Source organism: Sycon ciliatum, chromosome 12 (assembly GCF_964019385.1).
Source record: "Sycon ciliatum chromosome 12, ocSycCili1.1, whole genome shotgun sequence".
Classification (NCBI taxonomy): domain Eukaryota; kingdom Metazoa; phylum Porifera; class Calcarea; order Leucosolenida; family Sycettidae; genus Sycon; species Sycon ciliatum.
The window spans coordinates 17,915,509-17,931,223 of NC_088654.1; the positions used below are offsets into that span (position 1 = coordinate 17,915,509).

At 56.8% G+C, this 15,715-nt stretch overlaps 1 protein-coding gene across 1 annotated transcript in view; it reads right to left on the reverse strand.

Annotated features, from left to right (window-relative positions):
- Positions 1 to 15,715, reverse strand: part of LOC135828604 (uncharacterized) — a 90,776-nt gene that overhangs the window by 61,791 nt on the left and 13,270 nt on the right. Inside the window, exons 16-22 of the mRNA XM_065341033.1 lie at positions 15,381 to 15,568; positions 14,405 to 14,842; positions 13,462 to 13,716; positions 12,023 to 12,958; positions 11,136 to 11,579; positions 10,364 to 10,558; positions 613 to 9,993 (exon numbers count right to left, since the gene is read on the reverse strand). Of these exons, the coding sequence (XP_065197105.1) occupies positions 613 to 9,993; positions 10,364 to 10,558; positions 11,136 to 11,579; positions 12,023 to 12,958; positions 13,462 to 13,716; positions 14,405 to 14,842; positions 15,381 to 15,568 (11,837 nt within the window). The remainder of the gene's footprint in view (positions 1 to 612; positions 9,994 to 10,363; positions 10,559 to 11,135; positions 11,580 to 12,022; positions 12,959 to 13,461; positions 13,717 to 14,404; positions 14,843 to 15,380; positions 15,569 to 15,715) is intronic.

A 15,715-nucleotide genomic window follows, 5' to 3' on the forward strand; every position in this document is an offset into this window, starting at 1 on the left:
CAGTCTCATTCACAAACAAAAGCACGTACACACAAACACAGACACATGCATACAAACACACAAACACAAGCATACGTCAGACCTGCCCATCGCGGAAGCGATGATATCGAACAGCTATGTTAGACATAGCAACTTGTGCTGGGATTACACCATTCAATAGCTTGCAAGGCTGATGAATTGACCACCACTAATTTTAGCCTGGTCTACACCACACAGCTGATTGAAGTGGCTTTTTCTGGTCAGTGAATCCCTATTTTTCATTTTTTCTATTTTTCACATACATGTACATACACATGTTTTTCTCTTTTATACAAAACCACATATCTCCAGACACTGGGGTGAATAATGGAGTGTGGTGGTGGGGCCCATTAAGCTCCGCCGACCAGAGGTCTGGCTTCACGTTCACACACATACAAACACACAAACATACCCAAGCATTCAAAGAAGTAAGTAAACAGACAAAGATACAAGTGCACGCACACAATGGAGACAAGTAAGCCGTCAGGGGTGGTACCTTACCAGAAAGGTTTCTGGCTATGTAGCAGGAAAAATTTCCGTCATAACTTCCTAAACTCAAAATACCAAACATCAATAAAACCTGTTCTCACTCACCGGTAGTGTTTGAGACAGTTCCAGCCGGGCATGGCAGAGGACGTGTGCTGTTTCCAGGGCAATGGTGGCCCGCATAGCAGGCAAATGGTCGAGCGTGATCGTCGCCACCTGGGCAGAAGTACCCCGGGTCGCACGGCCCAGTCGGGGCCGTAAGTCCCGGGCCAGAACAGTACCAGCCGGAAGTGCAACGGGTACATTGCTCGGAAGAGTTCAGTTGGGTGGAAGAGGAGAACGTACCGCGTGGGCAGGTCATCGGGGTTGGTGTACCCGTTGGGCAGTACGAACCGGCCCAGCATGGTTGTTCTGTTTGCGATGCCGAGCCTTGTGGACAGTAGAATCCTGCCGCACTGTGTCCAGTGGGTTGCGTTAGTCCCGACATCTTGCAATACCTACCCGCGTCACACGGCGTACACTCGGACGAATTCACCAGACCTGTCGTATTGGAGTAGGTGCGTGGTGGACATGGGATGGGCGTAGCTGTTCCGCTTGGGCAATAACGACCTACGGGGCAAACGTCTCCTTCCGCAGGTCCTTGAGCAGGTGTGGCAGACTGGGAAGCAAGCAAACAGAAGTAGCCAGCATCGCACGGACCGGCTGGCTCGGTGGATCCCAGTTCATGACAGTATTGACCGGGCAGGCACTTGATGCATTGCTCGCTGGCATTGAGACCCGATCGGTTGCTGAACGTTCCCCGCGGGCACGGATGCTCCAGGGCGTGGGTTGTACCGGCCGGGCAATAGTACCCGGGTGGGCAGGTCGAATTCCCGTCCAGCACGATCGGTGCGTGACGCGCATCACAGAAGAATCCGGGCACACATTGCTTGCAGCTGGACTGTGCAGTCGAGTCTTGATACGTACCGGAGGCACAGCGTAATGGAGAAGACGAACCAGCAGGGCAGTAGTACCCGGGTCGACACGGCGTGGCCACAGGCGATGACACATTGTTGCCACTCGGGCAATAGTACCCACCGTTGCATATACCGGTCGGGGTCGAAAGTCCCGGACCGGCGCAATAGCTACCCGGCGTGCACGGGCGACAGTCCTCCAGCTCGGTGTTGCCAGTGCTGTTAAGATACGTGCCAGCGGGGCAAGGTCGTGGGATGGACGTGCCATTGGGGCAATAGTGCCCCGAAGGACAAACATTCCCAGTTGTGTTGTCGGTGGGATCGGGACGCGTTGACGCACGTGTGCAGTAGAATCCCTGCATGCAGTCACCACTTGGCTGAGAGAGCATGTCCCCGGAGCAGTATTGACCACCCGGGCAGGGCAAGGGGCCACTTGACCCTTCGGGGCAGTACTCGCCTCCGGTACATGGGCCGCCCGACTCCGACCGCGACGGGGTAGGTGATGCAGACGCCAGTCGACAGTAGTAGCCACTTGAACAGTTTCCATCGGGTTCGGAGTTGCCTTCTCCACTGCAATGCATGCCCGGCGTACACGCCGCACACGAGACATTTCCAGTGGCCGCAGAGTCTGGGTTGTAAGTCCCGGCAGGGCAAGGGTAGTCCGTTGAAGCACCCGTCCCGACCGGGCAGTAATGCCCAGACAGGCAGGGGGTCAGGTCATACCGGGATGTAGCCGCCTGGCAGTAGAACCCTTGCGGACACTGATGACACAGTGACAGGCCAGTGGTGTTGGCAAACGTTCCTGCGGGGCATGGTGCGGGCACGGTGCTGTTCGTCGGGCAGTAGTGCCCTACAGGACACACCCCGCCCTTACCCCGGAATCCAGCATCCAGTGGGCACATCAGAGAGGTGTTGACCGATGAGCCGTTCGTGTTGTAGCTTGGGTCAGGCCGGTCCACACCCGACTCACAGTAATACCCAGCCATGCAAAGCCCCGTCGGAGATGTAGCATTGACGATAGCACAGAATGATCCGCCGTCGCAGGAAGAGCATTCATCCACAGCACTGAGACCCGACTGCTGGCTGTACGTACCTCGTGGACACGGTTGCCAGTTTGCGGCAGTAGCCATTGGACAGTAGAATCCGGCTGGGCACAGGCCAGTCAGCATACCATTCAGACAATACCAGCCGGCCGGGCAGTCCACACAGATTTCCGATCCGGGCACGGACGTGTGAGAGCCGTTACGGCACGTCAGCGGGGACGATGATCCGCCCGGGCAGAACGTGCCGATCGGACACACGGACTCGAACGGTGCCGCATTTGAAGAACCCGATGGACAGAAGAAGCCTTCGCGGCACGGACCCGACGGAGTAATGAGTCCGGACGTGTTGCAGAACATTCCAGCCGTGCACAGATTGCAGTCTTCCGGTGCTACAAGATTGAGAGAGGTCGAAAACGTCCCAACTGGACAGTCCACTGGACTGGCGGATGTGCCCGGGCAGTAAGCGCCCATGGGACATTGGACCTGGGTCGCACTAGACGAGCCGGACGGGCAGTAATACCCTTCTTGGCAACTACCCGTGTGGTTGGTCTGCCCGGGAACACTGCAGTAGCGACCTGCAGGACATGACGTGCACTGACTGCTGTTCGCAAGGCCAGAATATGTTGATATTGTTCCAGGTTCGCATGGTTCAGGTTCTTGCGTTCCGACAGGGCAGAAGTAACCAGGAGGGCAGATGTTGGCGTCCATGCCCTGGTTAGGAGCTGACGAGTTACCAGACCTTCGACAGAAGTAACCGGCCGGGCACAGCACATCCGGGTACACAGTCCCCGGGTCGGGGCAGATGTACCCGGGCAGACATGCGAGGCACTCGGTGGACCGGACAAGACCGGTGTTGTTACTGTAGGTACCAGGCGGGCAGGGGTACTGGTTGCTGCGTGGTGTACCAACAGGGCAATAGTACCCGGGTGAACAACGGGTACTGGAACCCACAGTGACCACACCCTCAGCGCTATCGCAATAATGACCCGCAAGGCATTGGGTGCAGTTCGACTGTCCCTGAAGTGGCTGATGCGTTCCTGGCGGGCAGATGATACTCTCGTCGCTGCCCTGAGGACAATAATACCCCACGGGACATACGAAATCATCCGGATGACTGGAACTCTGATTCCCTGGGCAATAATAGCCCTCATCACAGAATCCAGTGGACTGACTGAGACCACTTGTAGCACAGTAATTTCCTGGGGGGCAGCTCAAGCAGTGCGAGAGATCGGAATTTCCTTCGCTGTTAAGATACGTACCAGCCGGGCAGGGCTCGGGCCGGGCGCTTCCCCTCGGGCAGTAGTGACCTTGCGGACACATACTGCCCGTTGCCCCGCTGTACGGTGTGGCTGACGAGGCATTGCCGGTGCAGTAGTACCCAGCCGCACAGAGACCAGTCGGAGAAGGCAACTCTGGCGAAGCGCAGTAGGAGCCCGGAGTGCAGGACACTTCGGAGGCAGACCCAGCCGGGCAGAACGTTCCGACTCGGCAGCGACCTCCGTTCAGAGTACTGTTAGCCAGTGAGCTCCCCAACGTGCAGTACCAGCCTGGGCTGCAGTCAGCCGTGGGCACTTCAAGGCCCGGGGTAGCGCAGTACTTTCCTGGCGTGCAGCTCAAGCATGATGTTGAGTTTCTTGCTCCCACCGCTGGTTGATACGTTCCGGCAGAACATGGGTGCTGGATGCCGTACCGTGTCCCTGTGGGGCAGTAATGCCCGACCGGACATGGGCTGGATGAAAAGCCGCTGCTCTGACGCAGGCAATAGAAACCGTCGGGGCACGGATTGCAGTCCGCTTGACCCGTACTGTCAGTGTAGGTCCCAGCCGGGCAGGGAACGGGCAGGTCGGTACCGGATGGGCAGAAGTGACCTACGGGGCATATGCCTCCATACCCAGTTGCGGTGGCAACGTTGGTAGATTCACAAGTGTCGTTGACCGTTGCGGTGAACGTCAGATTTGACAATGGTGTTGGCGTGTTGACACCGTACGCGCAGAAGAACCCGGCAGTGCAGTTACCTGCGGGGCTAGTCAACCCAGTTGAGTTGCAATGCATGCCAGGGTCACATGGAAGGCACTGGTTGGAGCTGCTCAGTCCTGTGTCAGAGCTGTAGGTACCACTGGGACATGGCTGTACATCAAACCCGGTACCCGCTGGACAGAAGCTACCAGCCGGACAAGATTGATAGGCTGGTCCGTAGGCTGACGGACTTACCGGCAAACATTGGAATCCGGCAGGGCATTGCGTGCAGTTCGCTTGTCCCGAGGCGTTTGTGAACGTCCCGGCCGCGCAGCTCTGTTCGCTGGGACTGAGGCCGTGTGGGCACACCAGACCGGGTCGGCAGATGTGCTGCCGGGATGAGGACGAGCCGGCAGGGCAGTAGTACCCGGGGGTGCACACTCCGGACGCCGCTGACAATCCCGACACGCTACAGTGGAACGCGGCGGAGCACGGGCGACAGGCTGAGGCGTTTCCGCCCAGCCGGTCGGGGTTGTACGTCCCCGGACTGCACAGGACGGGCAGGGCCGTACCCACGGGGCAGTAAGCGCCCGGCGGACACTCCTGCCAACTAGGATTCTCGGCACCGGTGTCACAGTAGTAGCTACTTTCACACTGTCCACTGGGCGATGATAGACCAGTTTGATTACAATAGGACCCGCCAGTGCAGTTACGACAACTATCCAGAGAGTTCTGAAGCACCGATGGGTTGAAAGTCCCAACAGGGCACAGAGTCGGGTTGTTAGTCCCTTCCGGGCAATAGCTACCAGCCGGGCAGACATTTGCATTAACGGGGCTGTGAGTAGGCGTTCTGGACTGAGCACCCGACCTGCAGAAATACCCCGCAGCACACCGTCCTGCAGGCTCCGCCAGACCAGTCTTATTGCAGTAGTGTCCGGCGGAGCAGGGAAGGCAATCCTCTACAACCGTGTTGCCAGACGAATTCGAGAACGTCCCGACCGGGCATTTGTGCTCGGTGGCGTACCGGGTTCCGACCGGGCAGAAGTGCCCCTCCGGACACACGAAGGGGGCAAAGTCGGAGACGGGTATAATTGATGAGTCGCAGTAGTACGACGCAGGGCATAGCTTGCAGTCACCTTTCTGCACCTGATCCTGGTACTGTCCCTGTGCGCAGACTATCTGATATCTGCTGCCATTGGGGCACTTGTGACCCGGAGAGCACGCGTACAGCGGTGATGTTGAAGATCGCTGACCCCCAGGGCAGAAATACCCGACCTGGCATTCACCAGCCGCCGCCGTCTGTCCGTACAGTTGGCAATATTGACCGGCCGGGCACGGCAAGCAGTTGGAGAGGTTCGCATTGCCGGTGCTCGGCGATATGGTACCAGGTGGGCACATCAGCGCCGTCGAGCTACCCTCTGGGCAATAGTGCCCGGCCGGGCAAAGACCTGCCGGTGGATCTTCCCGTTGCGATCCGATCTCGCAGAAGTATCCGGCCTTGCAGAGACCTGATTGACTTCCCAGTCGTGTCGTTCCACAGTAATAGCCTTCAGTGCATGGCGTTGGCGAGGAAGATGCACTCGGACAGTAGTTTCCAATCGGGCAGGGCCCTCCCGTGACAGTGGTGATGGCCGGTCGGGTCTGTGTTGCCCGCGAGGTACAATAGTACCCGGGGTCGCACGGCCCGGAAACCTGGGACAGGCCAGATCGCATGCAGTAGTAGCCGGGATCACAGGACACGCAGTCAGCGAGAGCTGCTCCACCAGATGCATTGCTGTATGTACCCGCAGGACATGCGAACTGTTCACCGTACTGAGTTCCAGGCGGGCAGTAGTGACCCTCCGGGCATCCATACGGCTCGTAGTCCGATGTCCCGTTCGGGCAATAATACCCGGCCGGACACTCGGTACATTCGCTCTGACCCACGCTGGCGCTATAGTTCCCGGACGGGCAGGGCAGCGGGTGGGCCGTTCCCGTTGGGCAGTAGTGGCCCCGGGGACACACTCCGGAATCGCCGAGCGGCTGACCTTGCAGCGTGATGCACATGGAGTCATTACTGAACCCAGTCGTCATGTTGGACACGGAGTTGGCTGGCGCTGCGCGGTCACTACCGTACCTGCAGAAATACCCGGCATCGCAGAGTCCAGTGGGAGTTGTTAGTCCATCAACGGCACAGTAGGAACCACCGCTACACGGTATGCAGTCTGATTGACTTCCAGCACCTGGTGAGGAACGGAATGTCCCACGTGGGCAAGACATACGCACTGTCCCGGTACCGGCCGGGCAGTATTGACCGACCGGGCAGCTGGGCGGGGTTGATGTGCCCGTGGGGCAGTACGAACCCTCGGGGCATGACGGGCAGGACACTGTACGGGTTTGCTGACTGTGCGTTCCGTCCGGACATGGCTGAGGCGATGAAGAGCCAACGGGGCACTGATACCCGGGCTGACATTGGTACTGGTCCGGGGCAGAGGTATCACTGCTGTTCGGGCAGTAGTACCCGGCATCGCAGGGTCCGGTCGGGGACAAGAGGCCCGTGTCGTCACAGTACTGGCCGCCAGTACACGGGGTGCATTGATCGGTGGACGACAGGTGTGTGCGATTGGAGAACGTACCTGTCAGACACGGTCGTGGTGTGGCGGTGCCGAGCGGGCAGAACCTACCAGCAGGGCAAGCAAGCAGTTGGGCGTGAGCTGCCCTGCTACCCTCGGGACAATAGTACCCGGCTGCACAGTAGAACGTAGAGGCCGTTAATCCCGACGTCGCACAATACTGACCACCGGGACACGGGCGACACTCAGACTCGTTGGCCAGCTGCAGGTCCTTGCTGAACGTACCGGCAGGGCAGGGAACGGGCAGGGCCGAACCCTCCGGGCAGTACGATCCCTGGGGGCACTGTGCCTGCGTTGACTGAGAGCTGCCACTGATGCAGTAGAAGCCAGACGAGCAGAGACCCTCCGGTTCCGAAAGCCCTGGCGTACCGCAGTACTTGCCAGCCGTGCAGGGTGTACAGTTGGCTGATTGTGTCAGCATTGTCAAGTTGCTGAATGTTCCCAGTGGGCATGGATAGCGTGTGGAGTACGGCGTACTAGCTGGGCAGTAATATCCAGCAGGGCACTCAAACAGTTCATAGGACACCACCGGCGATACAGAGCTCGTGCAGAAGTAACCGGCAGGACACGGGTCACATGCGCTTTGCCCTGTCTCGTTCTGATACTGCCCGTCCGGGCAGCGTACCGGGTCGCCGAGACGTGCGGTGCAGAAGTGACCGGCCGGGCAGATGTACTCCTCGGGCATGCTGCTGTTCTGCCCTGGTGGGCAGTAGTACCCGGCCTCGCAGTCCCCGACCGGGGCACCGAGCCCCACGCTTGAGCAGAACTTCCCTGCCGGGCACTGGACGCAGTCGGACGCACTCTTGCTGCCGTTGTTGGGCGCGTAGCTACCATGATCACAAGCCGTGGGATTACCGCTGCCCTCGGTGCAGTAATGCCCCAGGGGACAGATGTTACCCGTTACACCGTCAACGGGTTCGGCAGATGACGACGTCGACACACAGTAGAAGCCCGAAGAGCAGTTTCCAGTCGGGGTCGAAAGGCCCGCGCCCGAACAGTAGTGCCCCGGCGGGCAGGGTAGCTGGGCGGGTGACTGAGCCGGGCAGTAGTGACCGGTGCTGCAGGTCGATGCCCTGCTGCTGGTCGACCGTGTCGGGCAAAAGAATCCGGCCTCGCAGCTACCACTTGGGTTTGCAAGTCCCGGCGTGTCACAATAGAACCCTCCTGTACACCAAGTGCAGTCCTGAACACCGCTACGCGATAGCAGATTGTTGAACGTTCCCGCAGCACACGGATAAAAGTCACTTTGATTCAAGCCGGCCGGGCAATAGTACCCCATCGGGCATGGGAACTGGAGCGGGTTGATTGTCCCACCGGTGCAGAAGTACCCGGCAGGGCAAATAGTGCAGGCAGCCTGCTCTGTATAGTTAGCGTAGTGACCTGCTGGGCATGGGGTCGGCCGCGTTGACCCGGTAGGGCAGTAGTGGCCGGCTGGGCAGATTGCCCCGTAGGTCACGTTCCGGGCTAGTATCTCTGTAACGCTACCGGACCCATCACCTGACTCAGCCGCAGCATAGGATGTGTTGAGCGAGTACCTTAGATCACCGGGTGTAGATTCCTGACTGCCTTCACTGCAATACCAGCCTTCCAGACAGTCACCACTGGGACTTGTCAACGCCGTTTGGCCACAGTACTGTCCGGCAGTGCAGGGACGACACGAGTCGATGCCTGTGCCGCCCAGCTCCGGACGATACGTGCCCGTGGGGCAGGGAATCGGCGCCGTGCTCCCCTGCGGGCAGTAGTGTCCGGCGTTGCACGCACCGAACTTGTCCGTTCCAACGCTGGGGCTGCGCACGATGGCCTCGCGGCCGCACCAGAAGCCCGGGGTGCAGAGGCCGCTCTCGTTGTGGCGTGCCGTGCCCACGCAGTAGTGACCACCGGTACAGGGCGTGCAGTCGTCAGCGCTCACTATCCCGGTGCGCGGGTTGAAGAACCCCTCGGGGCACGCCACCACATGGGGCGTGCTGGCCACTGTGAACCCGGGGCAGTAGTACCCCAGGGGGCAGGGGTTGGGGCTCACGGTGCCCGCTTCGCAGTTGAATCCAGGCGGACAGTCGAGGCAAGCGTCGAGACCGGTAACGTTGGAATAGGTTCCGTAGGCACATTGTTGAGCCTGTTGCGCACCCGATGGGCAGTAGCTGCCGACAGGGCAGATGTCACCAAACGTTTGGTTGAGCGGCTGTGCTGATGATGAGCCTGACAGGCAGAAGTAGCCCGGCGCGCAGTGACCTTGCGGTGCCTTCAAGCCGGTCGTGTTGCAGTACTGTCCAGCTTCGCACACTAGGCACTCGGACTCCATGGAGAGATGCGTCGTTCCGCTGTATGTCCCTGCCGGGCAGGGCACCTCCAGGGCCGTGCCCTCGGGACAGTAGTACCCCTCCTGGCACAGGTCGCCCGGGTGACGCACGTCAGAACCGCGACTTAGTCTGCTGGGTGTCTTCTTGTCGTTGCGTGAAAAGCAGATATGTCCTGCGGAGCAATTTCCCGATGGTGCGCTCTCACCCCCAGTACAGTACTGACCCGGTGGGCAGTCACGGCAATCTGTTTCATTGGCCAGGCGTACATCGGGGCTGTATGTTCCGGGCGGGCAGGGCAGACCCCGGTCAGACTCCGACGGGCAGTACTGTCCAATGCCGCACGGTAGCGGGGCCAACATCCCCGGGTCGGGGCAGTAGTACCCGGGCGGGCACGGGTCGCAGGCAGCCTGGGCACTGGCGTTGCTGCTGGTGCGCACCGGACATGGGATCTGCTGGGCCGAGCCCTCCGGGGCGTAGAACCCCGGCTCTGCGACCCGCTGTCGGGTCTGGGTCGCACCACCCGTGCAGTAGTAACCGGCTTCACACGGGCCACTCGGCTCCGGTCCGCGGGCGTTTTGGCAATAGTAGCCCGGGGTGCACGGGACACAATCATAGAAATTCGTTGAACCTGAGCAAAACATTCACCATGCATACACATACGGGCACATGCATCATACACAGGCAGGCAGGCAGGCAGGCAGACAAGCAGATTACACGCACATCCATAAGGGTGAAAATAGTAATAATACACGTTCAACCACAAGGAGACGATCACAATAATTTCCAAGCATTCGAGCTAACAGCTATCGGGCATCTTGACCAACGACCAATTTTACCCAATGCAGATCTATGCTATCTTTCATCCTGACGACATCACCCAGGCATCACCAGTGACATGCGTTATCCTGATGACATCACACCCATGCATCACCCATGCCATGTTTCATCCTGATGACATCACCACCTGATGATGATGATGACGATGATGACAAGCTTACCTGACGTGTTGGAGAAGGTCCCGCGAGGACACGGCAGACTTGTGCTTGAACCCTCCGGGCAGTACCCACCAGCCGGACACACCTGTCCCGTAGTGCCATCGTTCGGCGTGGACGTGTACGCCCCGGATGTGCAGATGTACCCCGGGTTGCATGGCCCCCGGGACGAGGCCATCCCTTGGCCATCACAATAGTAGCCTACGCAAAATGCAAACACACAGAAATAAACTTAACTTGAATGAAAACATAAATTCTCGCTTCGTGAAGCGTTGGATTTCACCTTTCATGAACTTGTTGCATATTTATAGCCTGAATTTTTCGCTGCATTCCCTGCATTTCCTTGTTCAGAAAACGCTCGGCAATTTTACACTGTTCGTATCGTCCTGTGGCGTGGTCCTGCTGCGTCAGTGCATAAATGAATTGACATTGACAAATTTATACACACCTCAAACTTCATCCCAAACAATAATATTTATAGGTACTCTGGATCCAGTAGGCAAGCTTCTGATGTACATACACAGTGCTGGCCAAAGAAATCCAACCTCATCAATATAGAAAAACGCCTGGGGCGCTACGCAGCGCTAGCACTACACATATAATACTGGTCTGTGCACTCGAAGTCGGCGCTACTTTATTCATGAGGTTGGGTTTCTCTGGCAAGCACTGCAGCTGAACACGGACACTGAGCCAATGACAAAAAATATCAGGAAACACTGCCAAACAAGGTGTATTAGTCCCTCTCCCAAAGTATATTACATGCACACACTGCGCTCACCTGGGTTGCAGTCGCTGCAGTCTTCGCGCACCATCAAGCCGGTGCTGTTGCCATAGCTACCGATGGGACACGGCACGCTGGCCCCCACCCCGTCCGGACAGTAGTACCCTCTGAGGCAGTCGAGCGGTTGGCTACTACCCCGAGGGCAATAGTTCCCGGCTGGGCACGTCAGACAGTCGGCCACGGATCCGCTGGAGTAGTTGCTGGTGTAGGTGCCTTCTGGGCACGGGACCTGCTTGGGGCCGTAGGACCCGATTTTCAGGCCGGTCTGCCCATTCGTGATGTTTGTCGGGCAGTAGAAGCCGGGGTCGCAGACCTGAGTGGGGCTGGTTGTGTTCTCCAGGCAGAAGAACCCGGCCAGGCATGCCCTGCAGTCGGAGATGGTCTGCTGGGAGAGCAGCGGGTTGAACGTGCCGACGGGACATGCCACGGGCAGGGCAGTGGCTGCAAAGTACACAGCACAGGACATGAACATCCAAGAGTTTAGCACACAGAATCATCGTTAGCGAGTTTAATAGGTGCTGGAATAAATACCCAAAATGCAACAATGCAGTCAAATCTGAGTCCTACGAGGCCCTCCACATCGTTTCTCTAGAAGCAGAGTTGACGGTCATGCAGTGATCAAGAACAGTAGTGTCAGGGTATACAGCATTCTTGAACACAAAGCAAAGTGTGCTCTGACAAAATTTAATGATAGCGATTGTGAATCAAACGAATTTTGAAGCGATTGTGCTCCGTTGCTTCACTCTGTGGATACATCTTTTCATATAGAGTAAATCCTGCCATTATATTTGTGCAGTGGAAATGGCCAGATATAGCAGGATTCTGCATGATCCAGGGATGCAAGTTCGATCCACAACACAGGTTTTACTGTAAATTAGACTTACCCTCTGGACAGTAGAATCCAGCAGGACAGGGCAGAGAGTCATCCAGGGTGTTAAGACCCTGGGGGCATAGGCTGCCGGCTGGGCAGCGGTTGTTACGCAACATCACGGCCTCCGTCGTGTTCGTCCCGTTGCAATAGTGCCCCGGACGACAGTCGTCGCACGCCGAACGGCCCGCGCTGGAGAAGCGGGCAGGGCCGCACGGGACAGGGGTGATTGTCCCCTCCCCGCACAGGTACCCCGCCGGGCACGTGATGCATTCAGACTTGTTTCCGGCCGCCTGGCCGAGAAGGGTGCCGTTTAGAGCGTGGCCGGCTGGGTACACACCTTCGGGCATGTACGTCCCAGGTGCGCATGCCGCTGGTTGGACCGATCCCTTCTCACAATAATGACCTTGTGTACAATACAGACAAGCCGTGACGTCACTCTGACCATGATCCGGGTTGTAACGGCCCATTGGGCAAGGGAACTCGTCGGCAAATTTCGTCCCGCTTGGGCAGTAATAACCCGGCTGGCAGGCATCGCTCGGAGCAGCTCCACCGCTCAAACAGTAATAAGATTCCGGGCATGAGAAGCACTGGTCGGCGGACACCAGGTCAGAACGGTTGGAGTATGTGCCCGGTCGGCACGGGAACCGGTCCACTGCTGGCGTGCCCTTGGGGCAATAGTGTCCCGGCTTGCAGGGCAAACTGGGGTTCGTGTCCACCCCGGTTGCCCAGCCGCAGGCTTGCATGGCAGGACATGCCGTGCACTCCTCGGCGGCAGTCAAATTCGTCGAGCCTGTAAACGAGCCGGGTGGGCAAGGGAACTGGTCGGAGGTAACGGTCCCATTGGGGCAGTAATGCCCCTGGAAGCATGTGGTGTTGGGTGTTACAGTGCCGGTGACAGGGCAAGCCATACCAGCCGGGCAGTGATGACAGTTGAACTCGTGACCAGCACCTGAACCATACACACACAGAGCACAAGATTCTAATACAACATTCCGATTTGCTAAAAGTGCATCCACACACATGCACACAGACACATAATTGGAAAATCCTCGACATGTCCAATTCCAAACGTTCATCTTCTACAAACAAATTGCAGATTTCGTGAACTTTCTTCATTCTCACACAAATTCAAACAACATGTACTTTTTAAATAGACAAATTCTCTGGAAACCTCAAAAAGGGGCAGAGCTTCGTCTGATGAGTGTTTTTGAAACACGAAACTCGGAGTCACGAGAAGGATCTTTGGTCTCTGTTGTTCTGCCCTGTGTACTTTCGAAATAGAAATATGGAACCAGTCATTCACCACCATTCTATGGCTATTGTTTCATTGTAGCTGACAAAACATTTAAGACAGTTCTAAGCACATCGATATGTGACAATGAATGAAAGAGAATGCACAAAATTATGAACCCGCTAGAGGAAACATGGTTACCAGGGGAACCAAGCACTAACCAGTGTTGGGATTGTAGCGTCCAGGCGGGCACGGTATGGGTGTTGTACTAGCTCTCATGGCACTGCCGTCGGGGCAATAGTGGCCGGCTGGGCAGGTCAGGCAAGCACTGGAGTTGCTCAGTCCAGTCACACCGCTATACGTTCCCAGCGGGCAGGAGTTGGCGTTCCCGGTGGGGGTGCCCTCCGGGCAGTAGTACCCTCTGGGGCACACTTCCCAGGTCGACTCATTCCCCGTACCCGGCGGACAATAGTACCCTACAAATGCAATATGGAGAGGGAGAGAGAGAGCAATACGGAGAGAGAAGAGAAGATGAATAAGTGGACACTAGTAGATGGAGGGGTTGGGAGAGAAGGAGAGGAGAAAGAAGGAAAACAAAGATAGGAACGTAGACAAATGGATGGGGAGTTAGATGGGGAGAGAGAAAAAAAGAAAATGAATGGTGAAGCAGAACGACTGAGTGCCATTGCAACATTGAACTACTAGCCGAACACCCGTATACAATAGAACATTCAAAAATGTTGGCGAACCAAAATCATTGAAAATGCGACAGTTGCTCGTCATCAGTAAAGTTCAGGGCTCCAAAATCCCTCATCGGTCAGTCATGGTAGTTCAGAATCCCGACACCACACTGGTTGTAATGCAATAAAAATGAATTCGGTAAGAAAGCACACACACAGCATGCGGGGCATGGTTTTTTTGCGTAGATAACCATAAATGGTCCCCAAGTAGACGCATTGGCATTGCTGAAGGCAGAAGAATAGTGATGCTCATTGAAGTCCAATCCATTGAGTCAAGTATGCACCGGGCGCTGTGGAGCCCTAGACAGGTGAACACAGGTCTGTGTAATTGTGCAGGGTGCAACCGTGCCTCTCCTGATCGGATTCTATCGAGCAGCACTGTAGTTTGAGTGAATCGTATGGTTACACACCAGTTTTTACATACCTTCAGGACAGCGGTGACGACAGCCAACGACAAGCTCTGTCTGACGCTCATCAGGATTGTACGTCCCGGCCGGACAGGGGAACTGCGACTCTCTCACCGTGCCCTCCGGGCAATAGTACCCCATTGGGCAGGGCGACTCCAGGTACGAGGTCGCCCCGGGTCCGGTGCAGTAGTACCCGGCGGGACAGCGGACGCACGTGTCGTTCTCGCTCGTGCGTAGATCACCGCTGGTCAAGCCACTAGTGTTGGAATAGGTGCCTGGCGGGCAGTGGTGGAAAGCCCGGCCATCGCACCAGCCTCCCTGCGGGCACGAGTCTTTCGGCTCGGGCTCGGTCTGTGGGCGGTAGCGATTGTCGCACAGAAAGCCAGGGTTGCACGGCGAACAGCTGAGAGAGCGACCGTATGAATAGAAGCCAACCGCACAGAGATACTGAGCACCTGTGTGGAAAAGCATTTGCAATTAAACGATAAAGCCAGCGGGAAGAACGAGAATTAGCGGCAGTAGCAACATTTTCGTCTGATTTCTCACTGGCAGCATGTGCCCATTGTCTTGTAGGAACCCCTGGACCGCAACTTTGCGACACAGACCACACCTCTAAAACATGATATACATACAGCTCCATGAAGCAAACACCCCTGAGTGGGTCAAGTGCACACTCACATCAAACCCACAGTCCAACGTGCGTGTGATATGTTGTCATGCCTACTGGCTGTGATATACGGTCAACTTCGCTAATAACGACTGCGGATATAACGACAATTCGCGAATAACGACAGAATTTCCATGCCCAGAGCAAAGTCCCATCTGACTTTATACATATAGTGAGACTTCAGGTATAAGGACACATTGCGAACAAGGACACTTTCTGATGCCCCCCCCGAGTGTCGTTATACACGAAGTTGACTGTAGCCACAACACTAGTTCACTCCACGTACTAGCGGTCTGTTAGAATTCCTGCCTGGGCCAGGTACTCACATTTGTTCGGTGCACAATAGTAGCCGGCAGCGCAACCGTAGCACTCGGTGGCGTTGCTAGCGGTCACTATGGTGCCGTCAGCGCAGGGTATCGGCGCTTCGTTGGACGTCTCGCATGAATGCCCGCACGGACAGTCTGTACAGCGTGTGGAGTTCTCCAACGAGTATGTCCCCGGAGGACACAGGTCACTGCAGAGAAGCAGCGAATTCGACAGCAAGAAAAAAGTACAGTATTTAAAGTCATGATCCCATGTAAGGATATTTGACTTCCAAAAGCCTGCCGTATAAGGATTTCTCATTTTCCTGTTTTCGTGTCAATTGCACAACACAGCCATC